This window comes from Balaenoptera physalus (assembly GCF_965194825.1).
Source record: "Balaenoptera physalus genome assembly, chromosome: 18".
Taxonomy (NCBI): Eukaryota; Metazoa; Chordata; class Mammalia; order Artiodactyla; family Balaenopteridae; genus Balaenoptera; species Balaenoptera physalus.
In genome coordinates this window covers 30,648,730-30,662,829 of record NC_138899.1, presented here as the reverse complement: position 1 = coordinate 30,662,829, position 14,100 = coordinate 30,648,730, and the positions used below count along the sequence as shown (strand labels likewise).

The following is a 14,100-nucleotide window of genomic DNA, read 5'->3' as shown; positions in this document are numbered from 1 at the left end:
CTTAACCTCTACTTGCCGAGAAGTAGGAAGCAAATCTGATATACTCTAATGATTTACATCCTTGTATTTTCCCTCTTCTTTGGACTTAATTCTCTATTTTGCTACTTAAAAGAGTATCTGTATTTTGTTTTAACTCATATGTAAGTTTATTATGGAACGAAGGAGGAAGTAACCATTTCTTAAAAAATACATACTCATGATCATAATTTCAGCTCCTAGAAAGATAAAAGTCAAAAGCTCAAAGAATGCTCCTTGGCGCTCAGTCCTATAATGTGACTAACAGGCTCTGTTTGCTTGGTTAGCTGTAAGCCACGTAAAAACTACCTTTAAAAGAGTTGCCCCATTTGTGATCTTTTTACTATGAGAAAAAAATTTTAAGAGGTGTAATCAGCACCTGATCTGAGCACAAATGCGGCAAAGAAAAATAAAAATTAGGCCAGTATTATGAATTACAAAAGGACTGAAACCTATATTCCTTTTTGAAGTAGATTTGGTCTTTATATTCAGTTGAAAGCTACTCACATATCACAATACACTCATTTATTTCCTTTCAACCAAGTCCTAATTTGCTTCCAAGGCACTATTTAGCATTAAAAATAATGAATCTGTGACCCTTTTTTGTTCTACAGCAGACATTGCTGTTCTAAAAAAAGGAATCAAAAGGAGAGAAAATCCTTAAAATGTAATTTGTAAAACAGAACTACAATATAACCCACAAATCTCACTTCTGGATATATATCCAAAGGAAATAAAATCACTACCTCAAAAAGATATCTGCACTCCCACATTCAATGCAGCATTACTCACAATAGCAAGGTATGGAAACAACCCAAGTGTCTGTTGACAGATGAATGGATAAAGAAATTGTGGTGTGTATATATACACAACAGTATACTATTCATCCTTTAAAAAGAAGGAAATCCTGCTATTTTTGACAACATGGGTGAACCTGGAGGACATTATGCTAACTAAAATAAGCCAGACACAGAAAGACAATACTGCATGATCTCACTTATATGTGGAATCTAAAAAAATTGGAATTCATGATAACAGAGAGTATGCTATAAGAAAGAATTCATATCTGTTCACTCACCAAAGGGATCAAAACAAAAACAAAACTCTAAGGCCAGTTAAACTAGCCAAAGACAAAGCATTTCCCTGTATGTACATTGAAAAGAAAATGATTTCTCATCCACCCCCTTTCTTGCTTATAGAAAAGAGGTAGAATAATAATATATATAATATTGGATACTAAAAATAATAATAATAATATATAACATGATTCTATAAATAAACTATTGAGTTATTACTCTAATCCCTAGCAGATAAAATTAGCCATTAAGTACTAGTGGTCTGATCTACATTTTGTAAACATTATTAGTCAGACAATTCAGGGTCAATACTGTTCAAAGGTAAGATTCATTTAGCTTAATCACTCTTGAATATTAAGCCTAAGAAGAATAAAACAGTTAAATGCAAAGTAAATATCCTGCTAGAAAAGATGCAAATTTCTTAAACACACTCACAGATGAGTCCTTGAAAGTGATGGAGTGTCAGTATACAAATTCAGCATATTATATTGAAAACATTGAAAATAATTTATCAAATTCCCAAATAAAGCAAATCCAGATCTTTTGTAAGTAAAGCACATCCAAACAATTGCAAATAAAAAGTTAAAATTTTCTCTTAAAAAAGATTTTATCTTTTTAAGCAGTAATTACAGAACAATGGCTAAAACTGAATGAGTTATATCACAAACCTGAAACTGTGGAATTGTCATTTCGAAGGACTTGTTCTTTACTTGGCCTGAAGGATCTGCCACTTTGAGTATCACTGCAACATAAGGATACTTAAGTGACCTGCAGCTGTCTGAGCTCACAGCCATACCCAGCTTCCACTGAAAATCTATGAGCTGTAATGAAACAGTACACAATACACCAGTTATAATATTGCCCTGAATGCAGATATTTATTCAATTTTACTGCTCTCATATTCAAGTTTTAATTTCAAGGCCAGTCAGAATAAAAGAAAATATCTTCATTTTAATATTGCTAGGGGGATATAATAATCAAATGAACACAGAGAGAGGCAATAAGGGATATAAACAGGGCTGGAAAACAACACTGTCATAATTACAAAAGGGAAAAAAACAAAAACAAAAGTCTCCACCTGATGTGCTATGGAGGTAGATGTGGCAGTACTGGTTTTCTTTTCATTTTGCTCCAGTACTTAAGGGGACTCCAAACATTTTGGACCATCTCTTATCTCATTTTCCTGTTCCACATATGCCTTTCCCCATTCCACAACCCAGAAGTCCTAAAATGGAAGGTGAGTTATATACCATCTTCATATTTGATTGAGGCATACGTGGGAACCATACCAGTTTCTTTCCTCACCACAGTCCTTGACCTGAAACCTTACACTAGCATAAATACTGGGGAAGGTGGTTTTAGATTTCATCACTGTTGATGGATACCTGCCACGTGATGTGCTATGCAGTTTACATGTATTTAATGCCTCACTGAATCATCATAACATTATAGGCTATTATTTCCATTTTGCAGGTGACAAAACTGAATTTCAGAGAGCTTACATAATATGCACAAGGTCACACATTTCTGGACTCATAACTGAAACCAAAGTCTGTTTGACTCCAATGATTACATGCTTATTGACTACTGGCTGCCTCATTACCTCCTAGCTAATTCTTTTCAATGATTGTTCAGTGTTGCCATGGCATAAAACAGGACTGGATAAATGCAGCCCTTAATACTGAGTTTAAAACATAAGACAATAAATGGAGGAATTTTGTGTCTTGTTCCCAAAGCTTCAGAAGATATGTAGTACCTAGCAGGCACTCACAAAAAGTACCTGTCTATTGACTGATACCTTTTGCTACCAAATGAATGCTTATTGGGCAAATAGCTTTACGTATTAATAAAAAACATTTTTATAAAAGGTGGGATTAGTGTAAGGACCAAAATTTCCTCCTGTCTTCAGACTGGCGGTAGACGAACCAGCTACAGCATGAAGGCCAGGCTGGTCCTGATAAAAGGTTAACATCTTTGATAAGTGAAAGGATTGTATAGGTACTTTTTAATAAATTTATTTATTTATTTATTTATTTATTTTTGGCTGTGTTGGGTCTTCGTTTCTGTGCGAGGGCTTTCTCGAGTTGCGGCAAGCGGGGGCCACTCTTCATCGCGGTGCGCGGGCCTCTCACTATCGCGGCCTCTCTTGTTGCGGAGCACAGGCTCCAGATGCGCAGGCTCAGTAGTTGTGGCTCACGGGCCTAGTTGCTCCGAGGCATGTGGGATCTTCCCAGACCAGGGCTCGAACCCGTGTCCCCTGCATTGGCAGGCGGACTCTCAACCACTGCACCACCAGGGAAGCCCTGTATAGGTATTTTTTAAATGAAAGTTTCCCATACAAAAATAGAGAAAGGATAGTAGGTTAATAAGAAAAGAACTACAAACAGCTAATAAGCATATGGAAAGGAAACAGGGAAATGCAAATTTAAACCACAAAGAGGTACCACTACACACCTACCAAAATGGCAAAATTTTAAGTCTGATGATTCTAAAACTGGCAAGAAAGGATGTATCACAGTGCTGTTGATGGAAGTCTAAATTGGGCCAATCTTTCGGAAAATTGGCTTTACTTAAACTGCAGTTAAGCATATCCAGTGATCCGGTGATTCAATTATTAGGGATATAACCTAGAAAAACAGTATGCTTGGGGCTTCCCTGGTGGCGCAGTAGTTAAGAATCTACCTGCCAATACAGGGGACAGGGGTTTGAGCCCTGGTCCGGGAAGATCCCACATGCCGCGGAGCAACTAAGCCTGTGCACCACAACTACTAAGCCCATGTGCCACAACTACTAAAGCCCGCGTGCCTAGAGCCTGTGCTCCGCAACAACAGAAGCCACCGCAATAACGGCCCGCACACCGCAACGAAGAGTAGCCCCTGCTCGCTGCAACTAAAGAAAGCCCGCGCACAGCAATGAACATCCAAAGCGGCCAAAAATAAATAAATTAATGAATTAATTTTATTTTTTTTTATTTTTAAAAAAAAAATATTTATTTATTTATTTGGTTGCACCGGGTCTTAGTTGCAGCAGACGGGCTCCTTAGTTGCGGCTCCAGGGCTCCTTAGTTGTGGCATGCAAACTCTTAGCTGCAGCATGCATGTGGGATCTAGTTCCCTGACCAGGGATCAAACCCGTGTCCCCTGCATTGGGAGTGCGGAGTCTCATCCACTGCACCACCAGGGAAGTCCCTGAATTAATTTTAAAAAAAAGAAAAACAGGATGCTTACGTGAGAATGTTCCTAGCAGCTATATTCAAAATAGCCCTAACCTATAAACAACCCAGATGTTCATCAGTAATAAAATGGACAAATGAAATGCTGTACAGCAATGAAAATGAATGAACTTCAGCTACACTTAACACCAAAAATCCTGAAAGAAGCAAGTCAAAAAGTTATGTGATTCCATGCACTTAAACTTGAGAAACAGGAAATATAATACTGTTTAGGGATGCACATACAGATGGCAGAACTATAAAAAGAAGCAAGAATATGACTATCACAAAAGGATAATTATTACCTCTAGGGAGGAGGGTGGGAGAGATATGATTGGGAAGGGGCATGTGGTGGGCTTCTGCGGTACTGGTAATGTTCGATTTCTTGAGTTTTGATTGTAGTGACACAGATGTTCACCTTTAAATTACCCGTTTTTTTGGTAACTATTTGAGGGGATGGAAGTTAACTAGATGTACTGTGGTAATCATTTTGCAGTATATGTATGTCAAGTCATTACGCAGAGCTGTATTTCAATTATATCTCAATAAAACTGGAAAAAGTCAAATTATTCATTAAACAGTCCAAATGTTATGCACGTTTTGGTATAGATGTTATCTTGCACATATAGCAGGGGGAGGGGAGGATACGTCAGTGAGCTCCACATTTCTGGTTGAAAGGAAAAATTTATTTAGGCTAGGTGATCAAAGGAAAGCTTTAGAGGAGACAGAGCTCAGTTTTGAAGAATAACAGAACTGAAATTGAGAGGAAAAAATGTGTTTTATTTATATAGTCCATAAATACACACCTAGCAAAGAATAAGTGCTTAATAAATATTAAGCTGAACCAACTAGAGATAAAAATAGTTCATATCTGCCTGAGGCATAGAGCATACTGTCTGAAAGTGAAAGGCTCTTATAAGGAAGTATGGAAAATAAGGCTGACAAGAGATCAAGAATCAAGAGGCCAGTAATTTTTTGCAAATTGTACAAGTTTTCAGAATACTCTCATTTACAGTTGACCCTTAAACGATGTGGGTTTGAAACGGAGGGATCCACTTATACACAGATACTTTTCAATAGCAAATACTACAGTACTACACGGTCTGCAGTTGGTTGAATCCACATGTATGCAGGGGAACCTAGGATATGGAGGGCCGACTATGAATTATACACGGATTAATACCTGCGCTGTTCAAGGGTCAACTCTATTTTATCTTTCTATGAAAAACATTATCATATAAGTCATTTAAACTTTTCCTGTTGGCAATGGGTAATCACTGAAAGTTTCTGAGTTCAGAGAATGGTATGACAGTATTGATTTAAAAATATTCATCTGATGGCTGCAGAATACAATAATCTAGGTACGAGGTTTTAGGTGCCAGAACTAAGGTGGTGACAAGTAGGATTAAGCTGATCCTGTAAAGAATGGATCACTAGGTCTTGATGATCATCTACAGTTAAGGGAGGTATAAAAGACAACTGTAAAATTTTGAGCCCAGATGACTGGGAGAATATATGATATATGAATCGGGACTTTTTATATTTTAAGTCCAAAAGTATTATCGAGAAGTGATAATTAACCTATATGAGAAAAGAATCTAAAAAAGAATGAATATATGTATATGTGTAACTGAATCACTTTGCTGTACACCGGAAACTAACACAACATTGTAAATCAACTATACTCCAATAAAATTTTTTAAAAAGTGATAAGGAATATCTAAATAGGAATGCTCAATAAGTGGATAAAAATTCAAGAACAGAATTCATGGGAGTACGTGATTAGAGATACAGTTTTATATCAGTTCAATGGTGATATTCAAGAAAGTAACTTAACACTTTTTAAACATATTTGGCCCATACAACTCCTTGATGCAAGAAGTTCCATTTTTACTGTCCATAGTAAAATGGGAGATAAAACATTGCTTATTTGACTCTAAAAGTATGAAATAAAACTCTGGATTATCCAGAACATTTCAAGCAGAAAAGCAATTAAGGAACACAATGTTGGAATTCACTGACCATTACAATGGTGAAACTGGCAGGTGGGGAAATTGGGAGAGCTGCCATTTACTGTGCAAAGTTGGTATTCATGAGTACAAGAGCTGGGATTAGGTTTATGGGATGAGAATTTCCCAAATTCTGAACTGAACATTTAAATGCAAATTATCAATAAAAGCAAACCTTCTAATAAGTGTGGCTGAGCCTTAAATAGGAATTAACTACAGAGGAGATTTTAAAAAGAATAAAAAAAGAAAAAACAAAAAAATCAGAACAGGGCGAACATCGCTATGGAGAATATTAAGAATGAAGTAACAGCCTCAAGATTCTTGTAGAATTAAGAAAATGATTTAAAAAGAAAAATGTACAGAGGAAAAACAGCAAGTAGTAAAAAAATAGGAATAACCAGAAGTAAAATGAATACAAAGAAGAAAAATAATCAGAAAGGAAATATAGATTAAGAGGTAAACAAAGAAATCAGCTGTAGTCTGTCACACTAAAAATAGTTGATATGGTGGCTGAAGTTACTGGTAACATAAAAACATCACTATAAAAACTGTCTACAGGGCTTCCCTGGTGGCACAGTGGTTGTGAATCTGCCTGCCAATGCAGGGCACACGGGTTCGAGCCCTGGTCTGGGAAGATCCCACATGCCGTGGAGCAGCTGGGCCCGTGAGCCACAATTACTGAGCCTGCGCGTCTGGAGCCTGTGCCCCGCAACAAGAGAGGCCGCGATAGTGAGAGGCCTGCGCACCACGATGAAGAGTGGCCCCCACTTGCCGCAACTAGAGAAAGCCCTGGCACAGAAACGAAGACCCAACACAGCCATAAATAAATAAATAAATAAATAATTTTTTTAAAAAAACTGTCTACAAAGAAAAAAAATTTTCAGACCATTTCAGTTTAAATTTTATTTTTCAAAACATAGGAGAAAATTTAAAAAATAATCGTGCAAACCTCCATCATCTTAAAAACTATGTTCGTATTCCTGTGTCCCTGTTTCTAGTCTTTGTATGCAACTTTTATAGCTAGAGTCACAAAATACACACTTTTATGTTCTCTCCTTTTCTAAATGAAAGTTTTCTAATGGAAAAAATGTTAACCATTCTGCACACATTAATCTCTCCCAAAGTACTACGAGGAAAAGACTGATTAAACTCATCCAAGGATACAACACTAATAGAGCTGGTATTCAACCCAAATTTGTCTGATTCCATATTCCATGCCTTTTTCATTATACCTAGCTGCAACATGACTACCATTAAGAATTAAACCAAGTCCTAATAGGTCAAGAAAGTAGACAGGTCTGGGACAGGGCAAGAGTGTTTAGCATCTTCTAAATGCTAGGCCTGAACTGTCCAGTATAGTAGCCACTAGCCAACTGTGACTATTTAAATTAATTTAAAATGAATAAAAGACTCAGTTCCTCAGTTGGACTAGCCACGTACAAAGTGCTCAAGAGCCATGTGTGGCTAGTGCTACCATACTGGATAGTGCCAACAGAGAACATTTCCATCATCGTAGACAGTTCTATCGGACAGTGCTGTGCTAAACTCTGTGCTTAGTACTTTGTATCTGCAGATATTGATTATGGCATGAGTTATTAGCAAACTTCTACTTGAAAATTCATATTAGCTCTAGCCTAAGTGGACAACTTTTGCTAAGTCATTAGCCTTTCTCATCTTGCTTAATGGCACCTTCATCCACGCTTTGATTTTCTTCACAGCACTTAACGGTTTCTAAAATTATGTTAACTTATTCATCCCGTGTCCCCAAGGAAATGGCATTATGAATCTAGTTACTACTCAATCTATTAGAACGTTATCTGATAGAAAGTGAATATTCAAATAAGTATCTGTTGAACTGTTTAGAAGTTCTGGGGTATGTCGTAACTGGGTCTCCAAAGATAGCCTCCAGCAATTAATTCCACCCCACTCTGTAAGTATACGTCACTCCTCACATCAAGAAGTGGAGCTTATTTTCTCTCTGCACAAATCTGAGCTGTCCCTGTGATTGTTTTGACAAGTAGAATATGGCAGAAGAGGTGTTCTGGAATCTTTGAGCCTAGACCTTAGGAGAACTGGAAGTGTGTCCTTCCTTCTTCATGGAATGCTGGCTCTTGGGACTCTCCTTCTTGGAACCCAGCCACCATGATGTGAGTACCCACATGAAGGAGAACCAAGTCATGCCAATGATCAGCTCTAGCTCAGCTCACGGCCCAAGTCATGACTAGCATGTGAGTGAGCCCTCTTCACTTCCACCCAGCTAAGGCTCCTAGATGACTGAAGGCTCCTAGACGACTGAAGTCCCAGCTGACGTGATGAGGAGTAGAAACCACCACCCAGCTAAGCCCAGTAAACCCAAAGACTCATGAGAGACAATTAAACAACTGTTTTAAGTCACTAAGTTTAGGGTGGTTTGTTATGCGGTGACAGATAACTAAAACAGAGCAAACACAACTAGCTGAAAATAGCTTCGTTAATAAACTTACTACGATACACGATTTATCAAAAATGAATTCTCAAAACTATACAATCTGAACTATATTGGTTTACAGAAATTGTAGCAAATACAAATAATCAAAACAATGTTTCCTATTTGGTTAGTGTTAATACCACCAGTAAAAATAATACAGAAAAAGAAAGCGTTTCCCATTAAACACAATCACTACTACTAAGTTCACAGTACTACTGTCCTGCAACACAAAACAAGTATCAGCTTTCCTCAAAATGGTTTTTAATCCTCATTTCTTTTCTGATGACCCCCATTTTCTAAGTGACTCAGGTTTGAAACTTCAGTCAACTTTGATTTTACTCTCTCCCTTACACAAAACACTTATGAATCGCTAGGTACTCAAGATTTTATTTCGGCCAAGGCCACGGACATTTATTCCCTTCTTCCCAATCTCACTGTTACAAAGCCTTTTAAAAAGCTTGCCTTTGGGCTTCCCTGGTGGCGCAGTGGTTGAGAGTCTGCCTGCCAATGCAGGGGACACGGGTTCGAGCCCTGGTCTGGGAAGATCCCACATGCCGCGGAGCAGCTGGGCCCGTGAGCCACAGTTACTGAGCCTGTGCGTCTGGAGCCTGTGCTCCGCAACAAGTGAGGCCGCGGTGGTGAGAGGACCGCGCGCCGCGATGAAGAGTGGCCCCCGCTTGCCACAACTAGAGAAAAGCCCTCGCATAGAAACAAAGACCCAACACAGCCAAAAATAAATTAATTAATTAAATTTAAAAAAAAAAAAAAAAAAAAGCTTGCCTTCAATTTTACTGCAGCCTCCTAATCAGTTTCTTGCCTAGAGTCTTCCTCAGTTCCAATCCACAGGATGGACTCTCACCACTACTTATAAATTTACCAAATCTAATATCACAGGTCAAAAACCTGTCATGTCTACTGCCTCAGGAACTAGTTAACCCTTCCCCTAGCGCTTAAGTCATCTCACAGCACAGTCCCAAACAGCCTTCCCACCCGTGCTCAAGCTGGACCGCATCCTCTCTTTCAGTCTTCAAACCTTTGCTCATGCAGCTCATTCCTCTTAGAATACAACTCTCAAACATCTATTTAAAATTCAAAACTCCTCTCAAATTCTGCCTGCTCTGTAAAGTCTTTCCTGGTTTACTCAACTTTTCTATGAATGGTCACGTCACTTCTTACACCCCAGCACTTAGAACATTCTGACTTGAATAGTAGTCATCTGTGGATCTGTCTCCCTCCCCCACCATCTACTAGGCTGTAAACTCCCTGAGGGTAGTTCATACATCCTTACATGACCTGTAGCACCCAACAGGACACAAAGAAGAAAAAAAACAGCCATACGCGTACGAACTATGACACAAACTGTACAAAAACTTAAGTCACCGTCTCATATATGGAAGAGGGAAAATGGCACTAGATATTGTGCATCAATATACATATTTCTGTTGATTTATACCATAAAACTGGCAAGCAGGAAAACAATAAAATGTGGCAACAATAGAAACAATCATTCATCTGTGATAAGGAGTTCTAATTAGACATCTATAAAAAAGAACCAAAAAAAAAAAACAAACAAAAAAAAACCGTGAATTACTTCAAAACAGTGATTATCAGCATCAGAATGTGAAGTAATGAATAACCTTAGACCTTCTGGGGCTGGACAAGGTAGCACGATGGTTTGTTAAATTTAACAAGTTCAGACTCTGAAGTTAGACAGACCTGAGTTTGAATCTCAGCTCTGCTACCTTCTACCCATGTGGCTTTGGGCAAGTTACTATGTCTCTATGCCCCAATATTCAGTTAAATATTTACGAACTAATACTATGTTCTAGGCACTGGGACTATAAAAAATAAAACAAAGGGCTCCTGACCTCAGGAACTTACATTCTAGTAGGGAAGACAGACAATAAGCAAATACATATACAATGTGGTTGTACTAAGTGTTATAAAAAGAATTTTTTTAAATGCAGGTAAGGGGACAGAGTGACCAGGAAGGCTATTTAGATAGAGCCTGGGGAAGACCTCTGTGAAGAGGTGGTTTTTTGAATAGAAAGACACCTGAGTCAAGTGAAGGAAAAAGCCACATGAATAACTGGAGAAACGAGCATTCTGGACAGAGGGAGAAGCCTGCCTGGCCTGTGCAGGGAACAACAATGAGGCCGGCATGTCTGGAGTGGCGTGAGCTAGGAAGAGAGGTAGGAGACGAAGAATCACGTTTTGAAGGGCTTTTAGGTCAAGGAAAATATTTAAGACATTTTTCTAGTGAGACAGTACTCTCTTAAATGGCTTCGGGCAGGGAAAAGACCTGGTCTAACTTAGACCGCAAAAGTCTCCTCCAGATTGATGAACAGGGCATTAAGTTTAAGAAGGAAAACAAAAAGACTCAATTGGGAGACCATTACAGTATCTACACAAGAGGGTGGTGCTTGGGGCTCAGGTGGCAGCAAGGGGAGGGAAATTTAGAGAATATTTTTAAAGGCAGAGAAAACAGTATTCTGATGGATTGTAGGCGGGGTCTGGGCTCTCACGGGAGGTGTGGTCCCAGTTAACCTTGCTGATTCTTATACTGGTGAGAAATATTTAAAGAAAGAGAGAAGGTATTATAGCTCAAGGAATTTAAACTAGTATTAGCCCTAAAAATTAGCTATATCTGGTACATTTAAAAAGCATATACTACAAACAGAAATGACTTACTGCTAGGTCAAGGCTTTTCCCCCCTTACGAGACTGCTGAATACACATAATCATTTTGTCTAGCAATATAATATTTAAAAAACACATCATGAACTATGAATAAAAAGGTTCAATTTAAGAGTTCCTGGAGGTAAAACTCACAGAAGTGTGAGGTCCCCCTAATGACTGGGGTGTAGGTGGGTGCCTGAGATTTTAACTCAGACTTGTCCACGCTGAGCCTCAGGTAATTCATCAATTGTGGTTTAGGTTTTCCTACCCCTAGCACTGATTTTCACGGAGGTTTCTGTTCTGGTTAAGTTGTGCTTCTCTGTATTCACCTGTCTCTCCAATTTGGGAGACAGGAGTTTGCCCTGTGACCTCACTTTTCTGACTTATCCAAGAAGAACTGTTAATTTTTCAGTCTATTCAGCTTTTCAGTTATTTTAAGGCAGAGCAATGACTTCCAAACTCCTTACACACTGGACCAGAAACTGGAAGTCAATCACTGTTTATAATCTTCTTCATAAAAGTTTAAACATCTTTTATTAGATTTATTGCAATGCACTTTACAGTCTACTAATGTTGTAAATGACATCCTTAAAAAAATGTTTTTCAACTCTGAACTACGAAAAAACAGTGAATCACCTTCCTAAACTCTAATATTATTTCTAATAATCTGCTTGTAAATTATCTTGGCTTTTTCTATGTAAACAATCATATAACATGTGAACGATTGCATGGAAGGGATGTGTAGTAGGCTGAATAACAGTCCCCAAAGATGTCCACATTGCAATCCCCAGGAATCAGTGAATATGTTATTTTAACATGACAAAACAGACCTTGTAGATATGACTAAATTAAGGATCTTGATGTGGGGAGGTTTTTCTATATTATCCAGTTGGGCTTTATAAGAAGGCGGCAGGAGGGTCAGAATCAGAGAAGGCAATATGATGCTGGCAGAAAGAGAAGTGATGACAGAAGCAGAGGCTGGAATGATGTGCTTTGAAGATGGAAGTAGAGGCCATCGCTAAGGAACACAGGCAGCCTCTAGAAGCTGAAACAGACAAGGAAGCAGATTCTCCCTTAAAACCTCCAGAAGGAACAGAGCCCTGCTGGCACCTCGGCTTTAGTCCCACAAGACTAATTTTGGACTTCTGATCTCCAGCACTATAAGAATAAATTTGTGTTGTTTTAAACACACCTCCCCCTACACACACCCCCAAAAGTTTCAACTTTTAAAACCCTATACTCTAGTATAATTCAGTTTCAGGATATCTTACACAAATAAACATATGACTTAATGTAAGTATAATAAATGGATAAGATGATTTCTGAGAGATTGAATCAAAGTTATTGAGCAATAACTCAGAGCAAAGCCAGATAGGGGTTTGACTGCTATCTGAGTTTCCCCCTATCTCCCAGGAATCCTCAAAAACAACAGAAAGATCAGCTGGAGACAGATGTCAGAGAGCAGTCAAAGGACATCTCTCAGCCCCTGTGTTCTCATTATCTATCTCAGCCCTTTCTTATACTTTGTGGTCCTGGGTAACTAGTGTATTTCAAATACTCTAGTTTTAGTACGCTTCTTCTGGGAAGTGTTATAAGCTATTTGCCTAAAAAGTTTATTAGCTGAAACAGGACAGGAACACTCAGAACAAAGAGACAGTCCTAAGACACACTTAAAAAATTAAATTCTTATTCCAAGCATAAAAAATACAGACACTGAAAGGTTAAAGAGATAAACTCTCCCTCTTCCACAAACTGCTCTTTAAAGACTTAAGAAAATGTTTGCGCAGCTATCTTTGGAAATTTTGATAATTTCTTCTCTCTATATATTACATCCCCAAATACTATGTACCTAGTATCGAATATAACGGCGCTTAATCAAGGAAGAACAATATTTGGTCTGTACTCTTCGGGTTGGAGTGGGTGGGGAAGATTAAATTACAATGGCAGTGGCTACCACCTCAGAAGCCCAGTGGAAGGAGCAATGCAGGGTGCCGGGAGGAAAGGCACGGGCTCACGGACACGGGCCTTGGTTTGGGGTTGAGCTGGGGAAGGCTCACGGTGGCATCGCCCCGCGGCTGCCAGGGGCGGGCGGAGGACCAGGTGCAGCCGCCCGCCACTTGTCCAGCCGAGGCCGGCGGAGGCCGCGGAGGGATGGCCACTCACTCACCTGGTTGGTGACCTGAAATGGAAGCAGAAAACACAATTTAGGGAACGATCTTTCTTGCTCCGGAGCCCGCTGCCCCGGCTCCTTCCAGGCCAGGTCTTACCTTGGCCTTAGCATCTAGCTGTGGCTCGCTACACCCCTCCATAGCAGCGTCCCGGAATCCCACCAGCCACTCAGGTGGAAGCTCCCGGGGCCACCAACCCTTCCGCTTCCTCTTCCCGCCCCTCGCGGCCCGTCGCACGCACCGGACGTGGGGGGAGGAGGGCAGAAACATCTTCCTATACCTCCTCCTTAATCTCAATTAGACATTAGTTTTATGGAGCTGATCAGTAACAACGGATATACTGTAGGGAAAAAGGTCCGAAAACTTGGCAGATACCTTGTGAAGGGAAGGATAGATTATCTTTTGGATGCCGTCTCCCCCTACTTATGCCATGGACGTGGACTCTTCCTGGTGCAGCCCACGGCGCCCTTTGAGCA

General features: G+C 39.4%; 1 protein-coding gene across 7 annotated transcripts in view; it reads right to left on the bottom strand.

Annotated features, from left to right (window-relative positions):
* Window positions 1-13,847, bottom strand: part of COMMD6 (COMM domain containing 6) — a 131,158-nt gene extending 117,311 nt beyond the window's left edge. For 3 of the 7 annotated variants that reach the window (XR_014256063.1, XR_014256064.1, XM_082434902.1), the window contains exons 1-3: window positions 13,724-13,837; window positions 13,624-13,635; window positions 1,760-1,912 (exon numbers count right to left, since the gene is read on the bottom strand). Coding sequence is in view for 5 of the 7 variants with exons in the window: in XM_082434902.1 (XP_082291028.1) it covers window positions 1,760-1,912; window positions 13,624-13,635; window positions 13,724-13,765 (207 nt within the window). In the remaining 2 variants the exon portion in view is untranslated. The other 4 variants (XM_082434904.1, XM_082434905.1, XM_082434906.1 and 1 more) reach the window with 4 other exon arrangements.
* Between the last annotated feature and the right edge of the window lie 253 nt (window positions 13,848-14,100).